Source organism: Sinohyriopsis cumingii, chromosome 2 (assembly GCF_028554795.1).
Source record: "Sinohyriopsis cumingii isolate HCF-2022 chromosome 2, ASM2855479v2, whole genome shotgun sequence".
NCBI lineage: Eukaryota > Metazoa > Mollusca > Bivalvia > Unionida > Unionidae > Sinohyriopsis > Sinohyriopsis cumingii.
In genome coordinates, this window is record NC_142962.1 from 71355966 (window position 1) to 71371788 (window position 15823).

At 35.1% G+C, this 15823-nt stretch overlaps 1 protein-coding gene across 2 annotated transcripts in view; it reads right to left on the minus strand.

The window, feature by feature from the left end:
- Nucleotides 1-12684, minus strand: part of LOC149805132 (BCL11 transcription factor A-like) — a 269645-nt gene extending 256961 nt beyond the window's left edge. The window contains exon 1 of one of the 2 annotated variants that reach the window (XM_089947754.1): nt 11789-12684. In XM_089947754.1, the coding sequence (XP_089803880.1) occupies nt 11789-11840 (52 nt within the window). In that variant the 5' untranslated portion in view covers nt 11841-12684. Of the gene's footprint in view, nt 1-11184; nt 11327-11788 lie in introns of those variants that run through there. The other variant, XM_089947764.1, reaches the window with a different exon arrangement.
- Nucleotides 12685-15823: the final 3139 nt, after the last annotated feature.

The window sequence follows — 15823 nt, forward strand, 5'->3', positions numbered from 1 at the left end:
GCAGAAAAGGCCACATCTGTCCTCATGCATGTCACAAAGATGTAGAAAAGGCCACATCTGTCCTGCACATCACAACAGATGCAGAAAAGGCCACATCTGTCCTGCATGTCACAAGAGATGCAGAAAAGGCCACATCTGTTCTCATGAATGTCATAAAAATGTAGAAAAGGACACATCTGTCCTCATGGATGTCACAACAGATGTAGAAAAGGCCACATCTGTCCTCCTGCATGTCACAAAGATGTAGAAAAGGCCAGATCAGTAGTGGTTATCACAAGATATGTAGAAAAAGCCAGATCTTTCCTCATGCATGTCACAATGATGTAGAAATTACTATATCTGTCCTCCTGCATGTCACAACTGGTCGCTAAAGGAGGCAACCATATTTCTGTGAGATGCATATCACATATTCCAACTAAGGTCTTTCATGGCTTTTAAGAGTGTGGCTTTTACAGAACAATGTTGGCTCAGTATTTTATGGAATTAATCCCTTCATGCTTATGCCTGTCTTTTTGTACATGAATACCCTTGGGGTGGGGGATTATGTGGGTTTGCAATATCTTTTTATATTTCATCATTGCCCCCTGGTACAAATATCTTTTGGGTCTGAGAATCCTGGCAACATTTCTGCCTTTACCGTTTCCATTGCGCTGCTATACTGTAACCATACAATAAATATTGTGCTGATGTGCCTTTAAACCATGCACAAAACCATGTACATATGCTTGTATAATAAAACATGCATAATTTACTAACACATTACTCAAAAAAAGGTGTTACAATTCCCAGCAAATGATAACCATAATTCAGGGATCAGGAATAATGGGGGGGGGGGGGGGCACTGAGTATAAAAATAATAAGCTGCAATATCAATCAGAAGTGACCCAGCTCTTAATGTACAATATCTGAAAACGTGCAGAAATCCAAATTCATCTACCCTTTTTTATTTAAAAAAATTACAGGCCCCTGACTACCTCTTCCCATTAACCCAAGAAAATTCCCTACAATTATCTCTTGAACATGATCAAGGCGATTACAGCTTTTCAAAGCAGTGGACTGAAACTTTGACAAATATGATGTAAAACTATGGCTTTAAAACCCATTCTTAATGTAGCTTTAAGAATGCATGACTCTATAAATCTGTTAACACTACCTTGATCAGGCACAGAAACTTTACAAGTGTTAGTTAATGGATCCCAGATTGGTTTCACATAAATGGGGCATCATATGGATGAAGTTTCCTCAATGGTACAATCCAGATAATCTATATTAGCATGAGTCATCTCCCCTGCCTACATATATTACCTCCCTTCTCACTGAACACGATCTAAACAACTATGCTCATGAGTAACAGATGCAAATAGAACATAAAGGAAATGTTTTCATTCACAATGTCAATTTCTGTTCACTGAATGAGGATTATTAAGATAATGACATAGTCACCACCATCAGCAGCATTGTTGCTATCATCATCTTCATCTCAACTCCATTAACAAATAAAACATCATTACTTTTCCATAGACAAAAATGTCATCACTTGCAAAGTTAAAATTTTTATCACAAAGATTTATAAAGTCAAATAGTATTCACCATGAAAGCCGACTTTTCAGACAAGAACACCTCCATCATGAAGCACTGTTTACAAACAAGAACATCACGACAAAGCACCATTTGCAGTCAAACACACATCCATCACACTATTTATAGGTGAGAACATCACCACAATGAAGCACTGTAGGCAAGAACACCTCTGTATAGCATTGTTTGTACATGCATACATTCTATCAGATAACATTTTTTGGAAGAAAGAACACCTCTATCATACAGTCTTGTTTGCTGGCAAGGCAGTGTTTTACAGAACATTGTTACTCTTTTCTTTTAAAAGGAAATGAATTCTTATATGTGTCTTAATGAATATACTGTGTGGACTAGATTTAGGGTCTATGTTGTTTGTTCTACTGATTACTCCTAACATTATGGGATGGTAGATCTGGCACTCTGCATTTTGCAATTGAACTCATCTTATAAGTGAGCATATGCAATACAAGTGAAGTTTGCAGTTGGACTCATCTCATTAGCAAGCAATGCAGTACCAAGTGAAGTTTGCAGTTGGACTCATCTCATTAGCAAACAATGCAGTACCAAGTGAAGTTTGCAGTTGGACTCATCTCATTAGCAAACAATGCAGTACCAAGTGATGTTTGCAGTTGGACTCATCTCATTAGTGAGCAATGCAGTACCAAGTGAAGTTTGCAGTTGGACTCATCTCATTAGCAAACAATGCAGTACCAAGTGAAGTTTGCAGTTGGATTCATCTCATTAGCAAGCAATGCAGTACCAAGTGAAGTTTGCAGCTGGATTCAGCTCATTAGCAAACAATGCAGTACCAAGTGAACATACCAAAATTTTATTCAAATTCACTGACCAGCTTAAAATATGTATAGTTAAACATTTGCAATGATAGTCTGGGCTCTGAAAGTCACCATGATGGATGTATTTACAATGGCACTTAGTTATATCTGGTCCATTGCCAACACTCCGGTCAACCAATCGGACATCCTCATAAAGTTCATTTTGGAACTTTAAAAAAATCACACAAAACAACAGTGTTAAAGAAATACAGTATAAAGATGAATTCAAATGATAGTGACACAAGGAATGAGTTTATAAAGCTAATTTCTAACTACTCTAGGAACTGACTGCATTTCCCTATGGCGAAATAACTATAAATGACAGACGTAAATACCAATTGCTATCAAGATACTCCAAAATAAAATGTGTACTTTTTTTTATATGAAATTAAATTATATTCCAAATATATCTAAACCTTTCAGCAGCCATAAAAAATTTGATTCACTATTAATGGCTATCTTGATGTCTGAAAACCAAAATGGACTAAATATCAGGGGTATAGCTAAATTACTGCTTTCACAAAAGCAGAGTTTATCAAAAGAAAGTTTAACATTATCCATTACAAAAGCGGCAAAAAGAAAACTTCAGCGAATACCAGTTTCTCTACACAATTTACATTTAATAAACCAACTGTTTTCCTTTAATCTGTATAATGCACTTGGTTCAAATAATGGAAATGAAAATCCATATTTGCTTTCTTTGGCTCATGTTTAAAACGATTTTTGGGTTTTTGGTGTTTTTTTAAACTCTTGCTTGTAAAATACCGCAACCAGGATGCACATGTGCCATACAGTCGATAACTTGTATGACCAGACTTAAGTTTTGGAACTGCACTGGACATCTTAATACTGCTATCACACGAAAGTGCAACTGAAATAAAGAATTTCCAGCGACACATCCAGGATGGAGTTGTTTTTCTGAAGGTATAAAGGAAATGCTTGACGACACAGACTGAATATGCAAGATGCATTGGCATTGCTATCATTAATGGCGACATCCGCCATTCAAATTCACAAAATGAACAGGCATAGATTAAGATCTACTGGCACAGAAATAAAATGGTAATCCAACAATATGGCATTGACACCGATATGTATGATGGAAGGAAGTGAGGCAACGTTTTACTGCCATAACAGTCACAATCAGTGCTGTGGAGCTCTGTTTCAACAGCGTCAACAGGTAAACCAGTGACCAAATTTTCATAAATATCTCACATAGTTAGCAGCCCCTATTGACACTCTTGCATTATTTCTACTTCATTGATTCCGGTACCTTTTTCTTTATTGAGTAAATTGGACACAATTTAGTAGTTGTATTTTTCAAACATCGTTTCACTGCCATTTCAGTTTTTTTAAGAACAAAGGTTGTTGTTCTAGGGTTTAACGCCATTTTTCAGCACAAGATAGGCTATACATGGTGGCCAGTATAACTGGTGGAGGAAGAACCCTGGAAAACCCCGGGAAGAACCACCAACCCACGAGAAGCTACTGGCAGGCTTTCCCATGTACCCACGCTAGCCGAGCCTTGGACTCGAACCCACGCAAGCAGAGGTGAGATGGCTGTGATCCGGAACGGTGAGCGCTTTAGACCATGCGGCCACTTAGGGCCCCCAAGAACAAAGGTACCCAAGGAATGCCAGAGTTAACTGAGCTATGGGTGCAATTTTATTAGTGAAACAAATGTCTGAACACACTGAGCCCAATGAATTAAAATATGTAGTTTCCAAATTTCTTGGAATAAAGCATCCACAAATCATGAAGTTTCTTTACCCTATTCCTTTTATTTTACACAACTGTGCATCAACATTGAAAAGTTTTGTTCAAAAGTTTCAATATCAGCAGATTTTTAAAAATCGTCCATCCTAGATACAACTCTGATGCTGCATCTCTTCTGTAAGGATTTCCACGGAAGGTAAAACTGTAATTAGCTTGGAGTTCTATAAATCATATATACTCGCGTATAAGTCAAACTGCAAACAACAAAGATCCTGATCTGCCGTTGCATAATGTGCCTGCAAATCATGGTCTATGTTCTTTGTTCTACTTATTACTCCTAACAAACTGCACAGACACAGATCGGCTGGCTTTATGCGACAACAGATCTGAAACTGTGCAGTTTGTATTTGGACTTGTGCTATATAAGAGTATAAATGGAACATCACAATAAGAAATTTCAACATGGAAATAAGACATGTATGGTCAATTATTCTTTATTTCTGTATCAAGGCATTTCATCCTTTTTCAATGCATATTATGGGCAGCTGTGTACACAGGCAGTATACTGGGTGCAGAAAGTACCTATACCTATGCAGCAATGGTGGATGCCTTCTCTTGTTGTTAGTATTGCTGTTGTTTTACACATGGCATGTCCAGTGTAACATTTTGCAAAGTATGCTGCTGGTCACGAAATGACAAAAGCAACCTTTCTGCAGGCTATTCATGGAAGGTGTAGAGCCTGCCGTAAAAGTGACAAAATATGAGAAAATAAAAAGTTCAATTGTGCAACGACATACAACATCTGTTGTTTACTTCTTGAAACTGAGCATTAGAAACAAGGAAAAAAGCAGATGGTACATTAATCTGATTGAGCTATCAATGTATCAATGTATGGATTTCATTGGGCTTTAACTGTATCAATCTGATTGGACCATCAATGTATCAGATTGGGCTATAAATATATCAATCTGATTGGGCTATCAATATATGGATCTGATGGGGCTATAAATGTATCAGTCTGATTGGGCTATAAATGTATCAATCTAGTGATTAGATTGGGCTATCAATATATGGGTCTCATTGGGCTTTCAATGCATCAGTCTGATTGGGCAATAAATGTATCAGCCTGATAGGGTAATCAAGTTATGGATCTGACTGGGCTATAAATGTATCCATCAGATTGGGCTATCAATGTATCAGTCTGCCTGCCTACAAATGTATCAATCTGAAAGGGCTATCAATGCATCAGTCTGATTGGACTATACATGTATCAATCTGATTGGGCTATCAATGTATGGATCTCATTGGGCTATCAATGTATCGGTCCAATTGGGACAACAATGTCTCGTTTTGACTGGGCTATAAATGTATCAATCTAAATGAAGTCTTGGTGTAACCAAAAGAAGTACACTGAACAGAGGTTTAGCATACAAGGACAATATTTCCACTGTACTTCTAGCAAGATCTTCATGTTCAAATGTATTTTCATGGTCCAACACTGAGAATAAAACAGAAAATGGTGAAGAAAAATCAACATTTTAGCTAATTTACACAGCTAATTCAAATACAGTGTTTAATCACTGTGATTAGCCATGGACAGAACGACAGCTGTTTTAGCAATTGGTATGGGTCCTGAGGCAAATATATCATTAATTGGCCTATGGGCCAATTATAATTTTGAACACTGGATATTTCTTTTTCTGCATAGGTGACCCTCCAACAAAAGCACATAACTTATATTTTAACTTGCTGATGGCAATGATGCAGGCTCAAAAAATTTTGTCAGTACTTGCAGCATTTTAATAGTTGTAATATTTTCAGCCAGAAAAAAAAATCAGGTTATTTTTTGGTCCACTCATGTATATCATTATAGCTAATACCTGAATGCAAAATAACACTTGCAATGAAATGGTTTTTTTTTTTACAGCTTGCAACATCAGAAAATTAACTAGCATAATGATGGCTCTCTAGTGTCAATTTTAAGCCCTGCTGATGTCATCATCATCATCATCATCATCATCATTATTATTATTATTGTTATTATATTCTCATTACTTTTTTTAATATACAGTAATAGAAAGAAAGAGCAATTGTCTCTGATTATCCACTGTACTCTTTGCCTGTATTTTCCTCTTGATGTTTTCTTCAAGTCTGGAGAAATTGTAAAACTCTAAAGATTTCTGCCATCTCAAAGTACTAACTTGTGACAAATATAAAGATAAAACTGAACCACAATAAATTATGTTCTGTATTATACAAAATTACAATTTAAAAAAAATACCTCTTTAAAATATAGTTTTTAACCTCTTCAATTTTATTGGCCAAAATATATTTTCTTTACATGAGCGTTAAAGATAAATAAGAAACATGCATTTCAAATCATTGTCTATCAAACAATAAAGAAAGATTAAATATTCAACCCTGTACATTTTTAACATTTTTAAACTGCAAGTTTTCTTCAACATCAAAAAATTTCACAATAGATAAAATTTTACCAAAGTTCTGGATGGTCTGGTTCTTCACAAACCACTTCCAATTAAAACAGCATAATCATAGGGTCTGACCATTTAGTTTTCAGGGATGGGGATGGGTTTTTGATTCTCTTTCCAACCATTTTTTTTCTTTTACCTCAAGATTGCCTTTATTTTACAATTAATATTATGGATATAGCAAGTGATTTAAAAATAAATAAATAACAAAACCAAATAAAAGTCAGAAATTTTCTCTGAAGCTACAGGTCAGGAATTTCTGGTCAAAAATATTCCAAGTTCCCCCCCACCCCTCAAGTAATGGTCAGTCATTTAGGTCAATTGTTAGAAGAATGTATCATCACTTACCAATACATAATTAAATCATAAATTTAAAATCTAATTCAATCTTTTTTTATATATTCATTTAGTTTTTCACCCAAGTACAATTTTGCTTTGTTAAAAGATGACTGACAACTATCCAGTCTTTTCAAGCCCGAAATATCAGTGAGCATGAATATGTATAAAACTGTACTTTAATGTACAAAAATAGTATCATACATGTATATTTACATTATTTCCTGTGCTTGAGACCGTAACGGTCAATCCTACCTGTAGACCAAAGACAGACGCCCACTGCTGTACAATATGGATATGTGTGGTAACTGTGATGTAATATAGTCCATTACAAAGCCTATACAGTTTACTCCTAGGAAATTGATCACTGTATACATGTTGTGTTGTAAGAATTCTAAAAGTATATTCCATCTAAATTTACATTTTTAATATGCAATTATTAAAACGTATTCAATGGGCAAATCATGTGCTAATGAGAACTATTTACAGAGCTAATGAGAACTATTTACAGAGATTATCAACATTATTTTAAGAACAATTCTTAAAAACACTGCTGTTTCACATGTTATCAATACTTAAAAATCTTTCTTGAACAATAAATTATGATACCTCTCTAGTGTGTTCATTACATTTACAAATTCAAGGGTTTTCCACAAAATGGGAGGGTTTTAAAAAAAAAAATTGTCTTCAAAAATGTTTATTGATTTGCTCCAATAAAGGTGGGTGCTAGCAGCAAAATTGCTGGGGTAAATACTCAGAACTGAACACCTAACGACACCACTGCCTCTCAATCACATTTCCCAAAGCATTTCCATGAATTTTGATATTTTCTTAAAATTAAAATAATTTCTGACATGTAACCAGCATAACCAATCTCTATGAAAACATGAACTTGAAATTACACTTCTATCTTAAATAGTTTTCAAGATATTTTTATGTTCCTGATTTATATTGATAAAATTTCACCCACTGCTCAAGATGAGAGAGAGAGAGAGAGAGAGAGAAAATACTGCTTTTAAAAGTAATAACATAAGCAAGATTTCCAGAGCTCTTTCACCTGCCCTGCAAAAAAAATGGAATAAACCCAAAATATTGCAAAAGTCTTGTGTAATAAAATCAGACCCAACAATCTGAGCTAACTGCCCAAAAAAATTTAATGCAATTTCTGGAACATTAAAAGCAGATCAATGTGACCTTGTTTTGTCTGTGGTGAGTAGTACCCTCCATGACCAATAATTTCATGACTGCATAGACAACAATGTCAGGTGCACTGAGCTCAATGCATGAAGGTAATGCTAATACCTGTAAGAATACCACCAGTGTTACCAAACAAAGTAATCCTTCATCTCATTTATGATTCACAGGTAAGACAACAAACTTTTACCATTTAAACTGACACAATAATTAAAATATAACAAGCTCAGTTCCAGCATGATAAAATCTTTACCCAAAAATATTAATAAAACTTCTGACAAATTTTGAGATCCAAGGCACCTCAGGATTTTATATTTTTCACCGTATTTAGTAAGTTTATTTCATTTTTACTAAAAACTTGAATTTGGTAATTTACCTGAATAAAATGAACTTATTCATGACAGTAAAATGCAGCTAAATGTTTCAATACCAATCCTGTTTCTAAAAATAAAGTGATACATTCAAGTGAAATACCATTAAAAGATGATGCTAATGCAATGAAAAAAAACAAGAATGGTTTTTATAATTGCCTGTACTAATACTAACAAATTTGTATAGGAATTTTATATATGGAATTAAATATAATGTACCCCTCTGCCACTACTTCCCATCATCTGTAAACATGGTTACAAGAAATGTTTTCTCATTACTAAAGTTTCCTGTATTTACAGCATCAAAGTGATAAGTGACAGTAGTAGTCACTGGAGATCAACAACAGATTTTTGAGAATTCACATTCTCTATTGCAAGCTACTTTCCTGTTAAACATCATTTCCCCCATTTATTAATCATTCATATAGACTGAAATTCATCTTCAAAATCATCCAATAAATTATCATCATTTCCCTCATTTATTAATCATTCATATAAACAGAAATTCAGCTTCAAAACCATCCTATAAATTATCATCATTTCCCTTGTTTATTAGTCATTTATACAAACAGAAATTCATCTTCAAATGCATCATATGGTGTTGATTTTGAATTTTACATCTGGCTGGATAAAACAGTATATTAAATTTGTTGTAATGAAAGTACATGAATCTGAAGATAAATTCATTAATAAGCTTTAGTACTTAGTTACTGAGCTGGATAAATTAAGGATTATGTGGCGATTAAATGACGTGGAGTGGGGGGGGGGTTTGAACAATGATATCTACAAGTAAAAATAAACACATTTAATATTAAGGTTCTTCAACACAATACAAATTTTCAAAACTGTAACAATAGACAGTTGTAAATAGATTTTTTATTTCCTTCATTAAAAGAAATTTCATTTTAAAAAGATATAAAAATTGGGCTGTAACTGTTAACTTGAATAAAATTAAACTTTATATTTAATTCTTTAAAATTTTTAACTTGAATATTCAACGTCTTCTGCAGACTTGTGATTTAATACTTTGTTTTGATGAAACTTGCTTCCCAGCTGCATTTTATATATTTATTTGTACACATGAAAATAATGGAGAACCACCGGGGCAATATCTTTATCTACTAACTCTATCACCCTCATAATAACTACAGACTGGAACAGATAGTATAAAGTACTACAAAATTTCCTTCAATTTTCCATTATCACCTAACATGACAGATATAACTTACCACAACAGCAGAACAAACTTGACATAGTTGAGCAATTGACTGCAATATGTTCTCTTGTCCAGCTAATTTCTGATGACAGTTGTTATTGATAATGAATGGCCAGAAATAATAATCATTATTACATGTAATAATGAAAGTTGCAAATTGTTCTATTTAAGATCACAGGGAATATAATGTGCTACTATGCAAGCATCAACATGCAGTTTTCCTCTTTCATTTCCTCCTCTGATGAGAAAGAAAATAGAAGGGGGAATCTATCTGCATCAAATATCAATATACATTTCTAGTGGGATACCTTAATGATTCATATACAGGAACAAAAACGAACGAGATCTATAGAGGAAAACGTGCTTTAGACTTGAAAAAGAAGCTGACAACTCTCACCAAAACAGCTACACTGTTGCCTTTTCGTTGCTTCTCCCATATTTGGCCTAGATTTAAAGTAAATGTTATGAAATAATCTATCAGAGTGCTGACCAGCAACATGCAACAACTGCTATGCTTTTTTTTCTAAACCAGTTATACATGTAAAAATTCTGTATTTCCAACAGACTGATGTGTGCACATTATCACAGGCAATTTAGAAAAAATCACCTAAATTTTTTAAAGTTTCATATTTAAATTTATCCCTAGATCTGAAGGCACAGAGATAGTTGCTGCAATGTATCAATCATCTATAACACAAAGACAGAGATGTGTGCAAGACAATAAACTTACTTTAGGTCAAATGTATACATGTCCAAATCCATAATCATCAACTTCATAAAATAATAGTGAAGATGTTACAGCCAGTGAATTTCATCATGGTTGCATATCAAATGCACACAAAAAACATAATGTTCTTGATTTTGTTAAACACATTTCAAACAAAATTTTAAAAATTGTACTGACAGTAAAGAAACAACAACTCTGGGAGTACTTTTGCTTCTTTTCAACACGTTTTTCATACTGTATGTAAATAAAAAGTGACGAAAATTAAACCCCTAAATTACATAAAAACACTTTAAAAAACATATATAATTTTTAAGTTTCATAAAATTGATGAATAAACCAGCAATAAAACGTAGACGTATAGAATAGAATACTCACAAAATTTACAATACAAATGCCTTTCGAATACACAGTCTAACTTGAATAGTCTATTTAACTTCAATCGCCACGAAATACCGCCGATAAAAAATTCTTCAATGAACAGCGTGCCATGTACAAATCACTTTTAACCAATTAATAAAATTATGTCACTTATCTAAAACCGTTCACAAATTTACAAAATCGTCGCTCCGTCATGTACTACGGCGGCAACTTTTTTAACATTCAATACGAGAACCTCTCAATGAAATGCTTTTTCATTGGCTGTTAGCGCCTGTACCGGAAAAATAAAAACACTGATAATCACTGTTTACATTACTGCTATATGTTTCAATTAAAAGAAACTTACATGTGAGAGAATCTAAAGAATGAACCCCTTTTCTTTGCATCCCGTCCCTCCAAAACGCCGATTCAACTTCTGACCCCAAAATGCATCCTACTCAACTTCCAAGTGCGTGGCATCAGTGACATGTATTTCAGACCATGTTCACTTTATGTATACACGTGGATTCAACTTGCACGCATAATTTATCATAAAACTTGGTTTTGTTTAAATATTAAATAGTGTAGGCTAAATTCCGTTAAAGGCTGAACCAAAATTCTACCGTCCTAACGACCACAGCGACCTACTACGAATTTTAGCTTCACACTTTTAACTAAAATGTCCACTTATTACATAATTTTCCCTATATCTGACACAACAAACTGACCACAGAGAAATTCTGAATAAATTTTTTAAAAGCGTTTGATTTTATTATATCGGGTGATTAAAATTTAAATACTCCTATGGCCGCGTAACATTACAGCATACATAACCCAGTTTCGCCCAAGCAAATAGCTTGTCTGGTTAAAGCGAGCGGCCCTCGACCCTCTGACCAGGAGAGCTATACACTTTGAATAAACTAAAAGTTTTCAATGAAAAATTAATTAAACAAGTAAAAAACTGTACTTACATGAATCCGCAGCTTTCCTCTGTTGTGGTCGCCCTTGTTTTCTCCGTGACATGCCGACAACCTCCTCATTAAAACTGTGTGATCTTACTAGGTCTATTGCCGGACAAAAGAGTGGATCAACAAAAATGGCGGCTCAACAACTATCTGAATCTGTAGGGTAATACTTGGACCCTACCTGACCAAGTTTCGGGGACGAGACCCCTGAATTTGTGTTCTGTGTATTCCGAGTCGTAACTGTTTCCACAAGTAGGTCAGTGACCGCTGACGATCTAGCGAAGGTTATTTCAGGTCGCTCACGCCACTGGCCAAGACAGTTAAATACACAACTGACCAGTGTCCAATCACTGGCTGTAGACTTTGTAAACTTACATTAGATGACGTAAGATCAAATTCCGTTTATATATGGAAAATGGACTGCTAAGTTAATTCACAACACACTGAAGAAGAAAACGCAGGCAGACAAATGATCAGAATGGACAGTGTGTATGCACTTCGTTGTATATTCAAGTGATCAAAGCGTTAACACCGGTGGCGTCGAGATCAAACAAATCATATGTCCACACCAAAACACTTTCAATTTAAAATGACCTACATATGTTTATCACTTCTGTGTCTTCCCTGTGTGGTCGAGTCGGTGACTGACCGATGTCACTGTAATTCAGTGGTAAAGAAGTTATACGTTTCAGTGCCTGATGTAGTTCTACTCCCTTCGCCCCGACTCGGACCCTGAGCTAAGGCTTATTGGCGGCGAGTAGGCAGTGTGTTAGCGAGCCGTTCATCTAGGCAATGATAGCGTATTTTGCCGTAAATAAAAAAAGAACTCTCGTGTCGTCACTTGGTGTAAGGGCCTCAACACCGCCGAGGCGGTCAAACGATGCGTGTTAGCAGGCTAGAAAGGGAAGTGACCTCGAAAAATTTGGTTTAGTCGATTTTTACCACTATGGGGGTGAAAGGTTTATGGGGCATTTAGACTATTTACAAATGCATTCATGTAATATTATGAGAAATACATATATGTAGAGGGTAGCTCGAATGCTGATGCATTATTCTATGTCGGCTACTGCACAGGGAGTGCCCGAAATGAACTTCAACAGGCGTGAAGTGACTGGCGCGTGAAAAGGAATTAGATTACCTATCATTTCGCTTATATTTCGTATTGATGATATATTGTGTAAACATAGTATTTTGGTGTACACTGCGCTGTGAGGAATATATTTAAGTGCGATAATCAAGTCTGACCTGCATATTTCCTTTTTTTTCCCAGTACATTCGTAAGCGCGATATTTGAACAATGAATACACGAATTGAAAATCAATTTAACACGTGACAAATCTGCAATAATCAAAATAAATCCTCCCTCAAATTTTCGAATATGACTAATTTAAAATCCGACATAAAACCAAACATTTACAGCTCTCAAAAACAATAGCAACAAAACTTGCGTACTTTTGGTGGTTTTTTTTCTTTCTTCTTTCTTCTCTTTCTTCCCCTTCAAAGTTCGATGCCATATGCTTTCACGGACGTTGTCCTGAAATGACCTCTGGTCATCTGACCTCATCTGACCGCGGATTGCCGAGAGAGCGCTCTAAATACCTGCGGGGTATAACACCGCCGTTAATTGTAGGCGATTAAGGACACTGATTTAATCAGAGAAACAGATGGTAGCGTTCAGTTGTAAGCTGACAAGGGTCAGCTTTGGAAATAGCACCCCAAATGAAGCTCCCTTATCTAGCACCTGACCGTTATTGCAGCTGTTTACTTACAGACAGGGAACTGAGTATCGAGTGACAATTGATGTTGTGCCGGCCATTGGTCACTTGAATGACCATGACCTCACGTTGAGGATTCACGTGGCGGTACTCCAGGTCTTTGTGTAGTGAAGCAATTGTGGCAGGTCTCTGACATAAGTTAAAAGACAACGTGGAGGTTTTGCATACTGAAACTTACCTTTCGGCAATTTAAAATGGCAATCTGCAAGACAACTATCAAAGGGATTACGTTTCTTAGTCTTTTCTCGCCCAAACCTGAACACGATGACTACCATATAAAATCGAATTGTAAACAATAGTTTTTATGGACAGCATAAATTTGCAGTATTTTCAAGACATATTATTAAAACAAAAAAAAAAAAAGACGCGGGATTGAAGAAAAAAAATCAATTGAGCAATGTGATTTAGATTATTAAAAGCCTACTACAATTTTCCTTCTTTAAGTTCTTAACGATGATAACATGTATCTATCAGGGTGGGGGTATCGCACCTGTGGTCAGCCTCATAATGGAATGTTACGAGCATAAAATTTAACAAAACCAGTGTTCGGCATTGACTAGATAAGTTAAAAATGCCATTGTAAGTACATCCTCACTATTTGCCTTTCCATGTAAACGTACTTAATTAATTATTGAAAATAAATATTGTTTTAAGAAAATACGATCATACCAAAATAAAAAAAAGGTTGGAATTTTGTTGTTGTTGCACGCAAAAGACAAAACCCAAACTGATGTTTATTACAATGTCCCTGACGCTGTTTTGCTGTTCTTTGTGTTCATTATTATTATTATTATTATTATTATTATATAAGACGCAGCAGTGCAAGGGAGATAAATCCTTACGTAATATTACACAACTGCTAAATCCTCATATATAATACATAGCTTTCGTTTTGTTGCGTGAAGTAGAGATAACTCGTGTCTCCTAGAGCCAGCCAAAGGTTCGATAAACTCTCGTGCCGATCGTATTGCTTTTATCATGGTTCTAGATGTTAAAACTTTACGTTGGACACACTGAACAGGGTCCGGGAATGATGGTTCAAGAAGTAAAGTTACTTCAAGCTGAACAGGATTCATAGATTTAAATGTCGGGTTTCGGTTTCTGTTTCCTTTTATCTTTATTCGTAATTCTGTGGGCCTGGTATTCGTCCAGCCGTAAAGCATGTATAGACTGTAGACCATATTACTAAATAGTAAACAAAGATGAAAAGTAAACTTGATTGTGTCCACTCCGGTCATTACACCGTATATTGGGACAATATGACTTGAATTGTAAACAAGCAAAAGCTATGTACTTATTGACTTGTATCTACTGCTATAACATAGATACAATTATAGTCATTGCTGATAGCCTAGATTACGTTTTAGTCATTGCTAAGATTACATCATGATCGTGCTATTAGCCTAGATTACGTTATAGTCATTGCTAAGATTACATCATGATCGTTGCTATTATCCTAGATTACGTTATAGTCATTGTTAAGATTATATTATGGTCTTTGCTATGATTGCATTATGGTTATTGCTGATAGCCTAGATTACGATATAAGCATTGCTAAGATTACATTGTTGTCGTTGCTAATAGCCTAGATTACATTATAGTCATTGGTGTTAGCCTATATCACATTATGGTCATTGCAAATAGCATTGGTTACATTATGGTCTTTACTATTAGCCTGGATTACATTATGGTCATTACTATTAGCCTGGATTACATTATGGTCATTACTAATAACCTTGATTACATTAAGGTCATTGCAAATAGCATTGGTTACATTATGGTCTTTACTATTAGCCTGGACTACCTTATGGTCAATGCTAATAGCCTGGATTACATTATGGTCAGTGCTAATAGCCTGGATTACATTATGGTCAATGCTAATAGCCTGGATTACATTATGGTCATTACTATTAGCCTGGACTACATTATGGTCATTACTATTAGCCTAGATTCCATTATGGTCATTACTATTAGCCTGGATTACATTATGGTCATTACTAATAACCTTGATTACATTAAGGTCATTGCAAATAGCATTGGTTACATTATGGTCTTTACTATTAGTCTGGACTACATTATGGTCAATGCTAATAGCCTGGATTACATTATGGTCAGTGCTAATAGCCTGGATTACATTATGGTCAATGCTAATAGCCTGGATTACATTATGGTCATTACTATTAGCCTGGATTACATTATGGTCATTACTATTAGCCTGGACTACATTATGGTCATTACTATTAGCCTGGATTACATTATGGTCATT